General features: G+C 38.1%; 1 protein-coding gene across 1 annotated transcript in view; it reads right to left on the bottom strand.

The window, feature by feature from the left end:
* The window catches only part of LOC104130993 (sodium channel protein type 5 subunit alpha-like), a 35,654-nt gene that overhangs the window by 14,508 nt on the left and 10,408 nt on the right, over positions 1–10,738 (bottom strand). The window contains 10 exon segments of the mRNA XM_035899625.1: positions 317–463; positions 1,505–1,942; positions 3,752–4,105; positions 4,889–5,089; positions 5,432–5,670; positions 7,063–7,192; positions 7,921–8,322; positions 8,867–9,043; positions 9,991–10,188; positions 10,688–10,738. The exon segment at positions 10,688–10,738 is cut by the window's right edge and continues 19 nt beyond it. Coding sequence (XP_035755518.1) covers positions 317–463; positions 1,505–1,942; positions 3,752–4,105; positions 4,889–5,089; positions 5,432–5,670; positions 7,063–7,192; positions 7,921–8,322; positions 8,867–9,043; positions 9,991–10,188; positions 10,688–10,738 — 2,337 coding nt within the window.

Below are 10,738 nucleotides of genomic sequence, written 5' to 3'. Positions count from 1 at the left end.
CAGATTTCAGTAAATGGAAAGTAGCAGAGAGAATGTTATAAATTATTTATTTGAATCAAATTATTTTGTAGTTTTTCCTTTTCTAAACACTCCCTTTCCTACACGTACATTTTTCTTAAAAATCAATACCTAGAAACCCAGCAAGGCTTCGATTTCATTCACATAATTCTGGCCCTGTTATTAACCAGCAGAGCAGCTACTGCAAGCTCAGAGCCACTGCTGCCATCAGACTCCACTCCAGAGAATCCTTGAAAAGAAATGTACCTGTGCTTGACCAGCATTGGAAAGTCGATGACATCGAAAAAAAAATTGTTACCTCTTTTTGTTCTGGTGATGATGGTTCAAGCTTCCTATCCTTCCCTAGGTAAAGCACACTGAATTCTTCAGAGGAAAATCCTGATCCTTTACTCCAGCTACCTGAATTTTTCCTTCTTTCTCCCCTTTGCCTCAGGTGATTTTCATCCTGAAAATAATCTGCAGATTAGAGGGGGTTTCTTTTCCCTTTTTAGAGGGTGGGCAAGTTGGAAGAGAAAGAAAGATAAGACATGCATTTCATTTAATGTGGGACTCTCCAGACAAAAGTTATAAGATACAATTATTTTGAGTCTCTGATTTTACCTAAGGATAGATAAAGGGAAAATTTTGATGAAGGACATACAGCAAACTAAGGAATTAGTATTTTAGTGAACTAGTCAGAAATTAAGTAAGAATTAAGATGGAAACTTAAGGTGGGAAATCGTGAGACCAGAATGGCAATCTTCTCTGATTAAAATAGAATGGAAACATTCAGAGGAAACAATGAAATAGGCTAATATATGCCATCGTATACGAAACATGACCTTATAGAGCTACTCTTACCTTGTTCTAGTAATTACTATGTACTACACTCAACAAGGGTAAATATAAAGAATGGACCAGAGCTATAAATTCAAAACATAATATGTATATAATAACATAATGAATAATAATATGATGATTATGAATATAATGATATTCATATTACATAGTCCATGATAATGTTCTTTAGTCAGAACATTTTTTTTTCTCATGTAATAATGCCAAAATACCTGGCATTATGTATATAAATTTTGATATAATAAATTCCAAGTTCACAAAGGACTGCCACGATTACTTACGGGCAATCTATGGGCTATGTAATTTCTGTAATTACCTGTGTGTAACATAGTGTGTCAGCTAGGAATTCCTGCAACAAACCAAACTATGGTCTTTTTTTAGGATCATGGAAAACTTTTGATTTTTAAAAGGCTACGAGTGATAATTTACCTTCACTCCAAACATTTGTACTTCTAGTTCTAGTTCAAAATTTGGTAACTCTCTGGAAAAGGATCAACTTATGCCACCTTATTCCACTAGAGACAGTCTTCTACCATACATACATCCCTCAGTGTGTATATATATATATAAAATATATATAATATATAATATATGTGTGTATATATATATATGATTCCAGTTTTCCAACACATATAAGTAAATTTATTACCTGTTTGCTGTATTCTATGTCTGTAAATGTGCTCAGCTTGTCGTCGTCTTCAAAACCCTCACTTGTATTCTCTGCCTCAGCAATAGGGACACAAACAAATACATTGGGATTGGTAATAAAATCTTCAAGCCCTAAGCATTTGTCCTCATTTTTCTCAACCCATTCATTACTGTAATTCTCTTTACAATTTTTTATTTCGTCATGTTTGAGCCCAAGCGGGTTCTGTGCAGTCAATTTGATTTTCTTCCTGTGTGCTTTCTTTATATGCCGGAGCTTTCCACAGCAGGTATCCCATGTAATGCTCTTCACAAAGTGAAATCCCTTGTGAATCCGAGCAAAGGCAATCCGCAGATTGTTCATCTCGCCATCATCCTCTGCTGTCTGGAGACAGTCAGTACTGAAGGAATTCAGCAGTAGTGCAATGAAAAGGTTGAGAACCTGAAAGTCATTGAAATAATAATAAAAGTCAGGAGACCAACATTCAGAAATCTAAATTCTAACTTTGATAGTATCGGTGTTCTTCAAAGTTCAGTCTTACTGAGTAAATCAAACCAAGGAAATCATGAAATGACTATGACTGATCACGGTATGGCTGATGGAGTAAACTTCTCTCTCAGAAAGCCCAATGTTCCCATGACCCTCTTCCCCCAAAAAAGTTATTTAAAATAGTAGCTAAACCAGATCTGTTCATGTCAAATGCATTATTTGGCCAAAACAACTTTTCAAAGGTTACAGTAGTAGCAAAGGGTATGGTTATGGCTTGTCATTTTAATAATGCCTTTTCCTTCTTCAAACTAGAATTAAATCAGGCCTCTGTGGCGTTCCAAAATCCTGTGAGAATCAGATTTAAGCCCAGCAGTTCCATCAAATCTGCAACACTGTCACAAAAATCAAAATCAAGAGAAGTTCAAAGTGAGGTTTCCTCCTTGCTTTTGAGTCCATTTAAATAAAAGAATTTATAAACCCCACTCTTTTTTTTTTTTTTAAGGGAATAGGAGAATTTAATTTTTTTCCTAATCTTTCAGTTTGGGATGGGATCTACGTAGCTTGATTTTTATCATGTCAGAACTGGGCAGATAGCACCCCTGAGTCATCCGGGTACCACAGTCAGTGGAGAACATGAGCCCTCCAGAGACCAATTCATCCCATCTGTCTTAGTTATTGACTTTAGGTCGGAATAAATCTCACTCTCAGATACCTCTCTGTTTGCTTTGATAATAAGAAAGCCTAAACAAGGAGCATAGGTTAAGCATTTAATTGTTTGACACTTAACATTATGTGATATGAGTATCACTCGCAGCCTTTCATCACTGAAATCAATCACTGCGGTGTAGCACAGGCAGGACTTTAAACCTGGGGATTTGGGATTCAGCCACAGAACAGATATTTCCCATAAAGGACTGCCTAAACTTAATTCTTTTCCACAGTTTCTTAAATTAAAGGAGGATTGGTATATGAATGATACTAAGAATGACATGAGAAACGAAGCTACTAAAAAAATTTTTATGATTTCGGCAGAAATGATGGAACAGGACCAGGAAGGTAGCCTACCCCTTACACCCCAGCACAGGTGTGTGAGGCTGTGTAGGGTATGACATAGGAGGATCTAGCTCTTGGGTATAAATGTACTTAGACATGATTAAAGAAAATCCTGATTTCAGTGATAAGAGTGTAGATTCTGCCATTTGGTGATGAAGAATTCAATACTTGCATGAGATCTTAAAACAAACCAAAAAAAATTTAAAAATTGGTTTACAGAGGGACTTAAGCACTCAGGTCCATTAATTCAAGCAGGTAAGCCATAAGCCTTACTGATTATTTACATCCAAATCCCAAGATGTGAAGAAACATAGTTGCCTGTATTCAATTTATGGTAAAGATATTCCTTGTCACACTGCCACATGAAAAGGTCAAGTGATGCTGTGTGCAAAGCACACGAAATGTGAAAATATGGACAGTGGCTCAAAAGTGAAAGGCAAAACAGGCTTTTACAGACTGTAACACACACAGGTAACTCTTCCACCTGTGTTTGGGGAAACTGCCTTTTGTTGACAAAATGGCAATTAAGTAGATTCTACCATTCACAGGATAAAGAGAAGAATATTATAGAATCATAGAATCATTTAGGTTGGAAAAGACCTTTAAGATCATCAAGTCCAACCATTAACTTAACACTGCCATCCCACCACTAACCCATGTCCCTAAGCATCTCATCTGCCCGGCTTTTAAACATATTGCAAAACTCACCACTAAATTTCCTAGCACCATGACCAGCAGAAAGACAAGAAGGCACAGTGGTTGTTCAGCGACCACCATGCAGTCCCACATGGTCTCAATCCATTCTCCACACAGAATCCGGAAAATGATGAGGAAGGAGTGGAAAAAGTCCATCATGTGCCAGCGTGGCTTGCTGTCTTTGTTTATTTTATGGCTGTTCTCCCCATAGCTTCTCCCAAAGAGCTGCATCCCTACTATAGCAAAAATGAAAACGATGATTGCCAGGACAAGGGTCAGATTACTCAGTGCGCCCAGTGAGTTACCAATTATTTTAATTAGAGTGTTTAAAGTTGGCCAGGACTTTGCCAGTTTGAAGACCCTCAGCTGTGTAGAAACATAAAACATAGTGTTAGACATCAGTAGAGATAACCCATCTTTGCACCGCCAAATCCCACAAAAAACATTTTCCAGATATTCTGAACTATCCCAGCAATGCAATATTTGTGGCACTGGGATGCCAATATTCTTTAAAAAGTATTTATAGATGATTATTTTTAACTGGGCAACATTCCAAACAGAAACCAACCGCCTCATGAAGGACCAGGCTAACTTGAGTCCCTGGTAAGTGTTTGGCCCACGCAGGGAGGTATCCGTGCAATGCACTTGATGTAGATTCTGGTGCCTAATTTATACATAACACAAAGGACCAAAGTTGGAAGACTGGCTGCTATGTTACTATAAAAGTAGTCTATCTTGTGGTAAAGGAACATAAGTTGGTCCATGGTATAAGATATGAACGCCTTAACGTCATTTCATGTCTATTTTTAAGTATTGTTTTTTCTCTGTTCATCCTCTAACACTTTCTTCCTAAGTTTCCTGTGCTAGTTTTTAATTTTAGACATCAGTTTTATGACATGTCTACTCTAGAATATTTTTTTCCTCTGAATATTTCTTAGTATATTCAAAAGAAACATATATATATCATTAAACTCTGACTCTAACAAGGAGTTTAAGAATGTGTTTCTCATTCCTAATGCCAGGAGGAGGAAAAAAGAAATTTTTTTAAAAAAAAACCATTTCTTACATCCTAACTGCAGAGAACAGAAATATTGTCTGTTATATTCATAACATAATGTTATATACATCTGACTAAACATGAAGCATTACCAGCCTGAAGGATCGTAAAACTGACAGGGTTCCTCCTTTTCGCTTTTCTTTCTTGCTTTTGTGTTTGGGGAAACTCAGTTCAATTAAACTCAATGTGACAATTATACTGTCGAAAATATTCCAGTGCTGCTGAAAATAATAATAGGGATCTAGAGCGATGATTTTTAAGATCATTTCTGCAGTGAAGATTCCTGTAAAAACCTGTGACAAAGAAACAGTAGCATCAGCCTAAACGTAGCTATGAATTTATTTTATCTTTTGATCACATTCCCACAAATAGCATTCATGGACAGGTCAACAAACCCCATTTTTATGAACTTCTCACACACTTCCAATTAAAATGGGAGGATTGTATTTTGCCTTTTCAGGAATGTATTAGAAGTGTATCAGAAAAATCTGGGAATTGTCTACGGTAGAAATTTAGATTTTGTAAATGCAGAGTTTGCTAATTTTTAATTTTTACAGTAATCTTTATGTTTCAGGTGAAAACACCCATCAATCAATCCCTGGTATAAAATGTCACAAAGCTGAGAATTTGCTTACCAAGTTGCCTACATTAAGCATAAACTTAAAATTAGCTGACATATTATTGTGCTCCAGTGCCATGAACAAAGTGTTCACCACAATGCAAACAGTGATGGTGAGATCAATGAAAGGATCCTTTATGAAAGCAGCCACTTTTTTCTTGATTCTCAACCAAAGCGGACAACAGTCCCAAATTAGATACTTTAATGCAAAATCATTCAGGCATGCTGGGCATCTCCGCTGAGATTCTTCAAGTTCTAAATGCAAAAGAAAACCCCACTATAAGTAAATAGTTATCACTGAGAAAAATGGTGAAATAACAACTTCAAGTATTCAAAAGACCAGAAAAGAAAAAGGAAACCTCACATCTCACACAGAGCCCTGAAGCTTACCTGCACTTTCTACCTTTCATGTAGTACCTACGTCAGCTAATAAACATGAAGATAAAATTCAGAGAAAATTGGATTCAAAATGCACTCACGTGAACTTACTTCAAAAGCCTTTGGATCAGGTTTTACTTGTCTTAAACCCAAACTTGTGCTACAATCATTTGACTAACTACAGGTGTAACACTAGAAGCTCTTGATAGAGCTCAATAGAGCAGCTAAGGCACTTTTTACCTTACCCTTATGTAGATGTCTGGGACATTGGTGGCATTACACTCAACATCTCTTTGTCTCCTTTGACTCTCAACGGAGTCTAAAGAGTCAAGGGAATCCAGAGAGACAAGGGCAGCCACAGGCATTCTGACTGTAGTTGAGGCAGATCCAAACCACAGCACCTGAAATTTGGCCTTAGGCCACTTCTACTGGAAAGGTCATGCCTACCATTTCCCAGCTGATGCAAGTTGCCATATTTCTCTATTTTCTATAGGTGAACATGGGATAGAAGCTGTTCTGGATCTGTCATTTGCATCCTGCTGGTCAAATATAAATTTCATAGCCTTTCTTTCTTCACCATCAATATTAGTGAGGCCTGCAAAATACTTTTGACCCTTCTGAAGTCCTGTGAAAATTCATCGACAAACTGGAGCTTGTTTAAAACTAAATAAAAGCACAGTAGGCACTTTTAGTAATCTGTTTTTTAGGGACCTGAAAATTTTTCAAAGATCGGGTGAGCTGATAAAAAAAATAAAATAAAAAAAAGTATTCCTCATCCTGGTCTCCTGGTCCACAAAACAACTAAACAATCTGGGCCAAAAATTGTAGCAAAACTATCAGTCGGCACAATAACAGTCAGCTATAAACTACCCCCAAAATTCACATGGAAAGGTAAGTTAAAGGAATAAAACAGTGAGGTTAAGTAGTCAAAACCCAGAAACTGCCACAGCTGATTTTGCTTGCATAATCTTATTGCTAGATTTTGCATGCCTATGCATGCAATTGCATGACATGTCACCAATCTCAGGGTCAGGAGAAGAAGACAGCATCCCAGAAGATCTTACCATAGGCAATGGATGCATTCTGGTACATAAAGACTGTGTGATAATGCTTTTTAAAAAAAAAAAAAAACACCAGCCAAATTAACAATGAAATTCTTAACTACACACCTACAAATCTCTGTTAACCTTTAAGAAACGTATTGACATTTTGGTCTTTCAAGCTAGCATTACTTTAGGATTGAAATAAGTGTAATGAGAAACCACTTACCCTCCAAGACACTGGTAATTATGCTGACTGCACTTGCTGCCCTTTGCCTCTGAAGGGCCTCGTTAAAGTACTCCACTGACAGATGAGGAGGCAAATGCATCATGCTGCTCTCATCATTTACAGCTGGCTGCTTAAGGAAGTAAACATGATTAGGGAGATGCCACAGGAATAAAATGAAGTAGGATGTGATGATGAGTAACTATAAAAGTTATTAGGAACAATGACACGCAGCCAAATAAATGTACCTTTTTACAAGATGTAATAGATGTTGAGAACAAAGGGCTTACTCTTCAGTGATAATGTTGCAGTAAATGGATCCTGCAAGCATGTAATAGCAACCGGGCAAGCGCAAGCCTTGGAAATAAGTGTATGAGGGGAAATAGGCCTAGGAAATATTCCGGAGACTAATGGAGAAGGAGAGAGATGAGGGATAAACCGGTAGAAAAGCACCTCTACCTACTTGGGGAACTCACAGGCAAAGTTTCTGCATGATGCTAAAGGTTCTGTGAAGGAGAAAGAAATTACAGGCACTGCTCAAAATTGTCCCCCCTGGACAGGGTATGGAGTAAAAAGGCTTTCTGGTAACTTATAATTCCAGCATTAGGAACCTTCAAAGGTATATTAGTACAAGTTGTGCACAGCAGAAAAACAGGGTTTATAGCAGGAATACTGAAGCAATGAACTCGAGTTTACGGGAATTCATCAGAGTATTAAAACCCGCTTTCTATGACAAGTAACTCCCCACATCAGTGTACTTCATTTCACGTCACTGTTTGCCATTTCACTGAAGCTCTTCAGACACAGAAAACCTGGCACTTCTGGAGAAACCATAATGTGAAGAGAATATCTTTTACTTACCAGATCACCCTTTCCCGGGTCTTCCATTACGGGTGGAAGCATGAGTCCTTCAGAGGACACTGGATCTAGACCGTGCAGCCTGCTGTTTCCCCCTCCCATCACCGCAATCACCCCATTGCAGTCGTCGGCGTTAGCCCGCTTGCTGCTCTGGGCACAGTTGGGGGTAGCGGGGTGAGAACCGTGGCTCATTTGACTTTGCACGCTGGAGCGTCTTCCCATCTGCGTGACCAACAGTGTCTGACGCGGGATCTCGTGTTCCCCAGCACTGCGGGTCTCCTCATCGCCAAAATCCGATCTGGAATCGACTTCTAAAGCAGGGATTTGGAAATTGAACACGCTCCCATGGCTAAGTCTGCGTTTCGCCTGATTTGCATTGGGACCGTACACCAGGCTGAGGAAAGACTAAAAGCCCAGTAAAAGAAATAGAGAGAGAATGGCATAATATCATAGAGAAGATTTTGGGAAGCCATAAGTGTTTAGAGTTTCATAACATTTCCTATCAACCATAGTAAATCCAAAACTCTTACTTAATTTAGATTTTTCAGGAAGGATTTTGCTCAGATTTTAAAAGGCAGATAATAAAATCCTACAAGCTGTAGCTGTTATTTTTGTGATAAGCTTTATATTTATATTTTAAGTAAGATTTTTTTAACAGAGAATGATGGCACAAAAGTTAAATTCTGATAGGCATTCACTTTTTTCTATTCCTCAGTGTTACAGAAAATGTATTTTAATTGTTATTACAACTTTGCTTCCATCCTTTGTATATTATATTTCCTTTTCAAATGAAATCCTACATAGAATTCTTCCTTATCCCAAAAGGTTGTTAAAATAAAGGTATAAGAGTGATCAGTGTTGGTAGGATTTGGCTCGTGCTTTCAAGCAATTTATTTTAGTATTACATTTGGAACAGCTGTAAGGATCTCAGATTCAGACAGTAGATTACCAACTTGCGTTGACTGTCTGTGGACTGTGACTTGGGGAATTGTTCTTCGTTATCTTCTATCCCGAGGGACTTATTTCTCTTTTTCCTATTGCTTCTTTCTTTGATTTCTTTGGTAGACAGAGAAGAGGCTTCAAAGGAGCTAAGTGAGAGCATATCAATTCCTTTAATAGCCAATGACTGAAATTAAAACAAAAACATGGATGATATGTTTGCTGGGTACTTTGAATATCAGCAGAAAGAAAACATTGCTGTGCTCTATATTATTTCCTCTTAACAATCTGCATTTCTCAAAACTCATTACAGATCTTCCAATATGTGATAACACTAAAAGAAAGAGGAGAGAATTTCCCCAACATATGGAGCACTGAACAATTTGCTATTTGCAGTATGTTACGTGATCGGATGTATTGGGGCTGCCAGGGGCAAAATAATCACATTATAGCTCCTATTCCTCCATATGGCAGATTTGCTGACGATAAAAATACTCAGGTTGAAAATAATGCTGTAGAAGATATCCTTTTCCCCAAACAAGTGCTCAAACACTATTAAAACTCTGTCTTTTGGTTGGGGATCCTAGGGTCTGTATTCACACTGTGGCTGACTTTCCTTCCCATACCGAATTTAGGACAATGTTTTCAAAACACAGGGGTATTTTGTTCCTGAAGCTTCTCAGCCATTTATGTTACCAAGAGACTTTTAATTCAACTACAGTAAGTTTTGGCTCAGTTGTTAATGCAGTTATCAGCTGAATTACTGTATATTTCTCTGCTCAGCAGTCCACAACGATAAAACAGAAGAAAAATTAAAAACCAACAATTTTCTTTTCCAAACTGCTAGCTGATGGAATTTTACATTTTCCAGATCTTAAAATACTATTTTTCTTACAGCAACAACAGCCTTTAATGCTAATTAGCCACCACAAAATCCATTGTTTCACAGGAAAAATACACAGCTGAACAAGGAATTGCTGCTGCAGCTCTAGGAATCACTACTTTCAATAAGGTATCACTTGCTCCTGTTCCCATGACTGACTACTTTATACAGCTGTATACAAGGAGCGATGCTTTTTCTTATGTGACTGACAGCAGAGAACTGAGACTAATGTTTGCAAGGGAATAATTTACCTCCTGCTCCTTCTGCAACAATTCCATGGCTTCCCGAAATTTCCTTTCCTTTGCCTCTGTTTCAGCAATGGTGGCCTTATTCTGGTCTTCATATGCCATTGTTACTACGGCCAGAATCAAGTTGACTAGATAAAACGAGCCCAGAAAGATGACCAGCATGAAGAAGAGTATATACACCTTCCCAGAAGCTCTGAGGGTCTGTAAGCAACACATGCCAGAGAGAAAAATTATCATAAAAAATAACATACAAGCTTTCAATGTGTCTCTGAAATCTCTAGAAGCACTCAGCTTCCTGGACACAATGCTTTAGGAAGCTTAAATGGAATTTTATCTTCCTTGGCCCTTCTTCCCCCTCTTTCTCCCTCTTCCTATGCCGTTGCCTATGAACCAGGGATCATACACCCCATGAGGACAATGGAGGAGGCATTCTTGTATTTTTGAAGGACAATACAGGACCCTTTTAGTACTTTTTTTTTAAGTCCCTAAACTAGTAGGGTAATAGGGCTATTGCTGGGAAGCGTTTCAGCATCTCTTTCCATGAGTCACAGCTTGCTGGAAGGCAGAAGGGAAAATCTGGGCTTGATGACTTGCAGTTATTGTTTTTATTTGAGGTTTCCTGTCCTCTCTGCACATTTTCTGCTTCAGCTATTGCTCTCCCTGTAAGACTGGTTCCAAATTCTGTGTACAATGCTGGTACCTGCTGGTACAGACGCTCCCAGTAGTCCTGGGTCATCAGGCGGAATAGGGA

Source organism: Egretta garzetta, unplaced genomic scaffold (assembly GCF_000687185.1).
Source record: "Egretta garzetta isolate BGI_Z169 unplaced genomic scaffold, ASM68718v1 scaffold117, whole genome shotgun sequence".
NCBI classification, from domain to species: Eukaryota; Metazoa; Chordata; class Aves; order Pelecaniformes; family Ardeidae; genus Egretta; species Egretta garzetta.
Note: the sequence above shows the minus strand (reverse complement) of the source record. Positions and strands in the feature narration are given on the sequence as shown.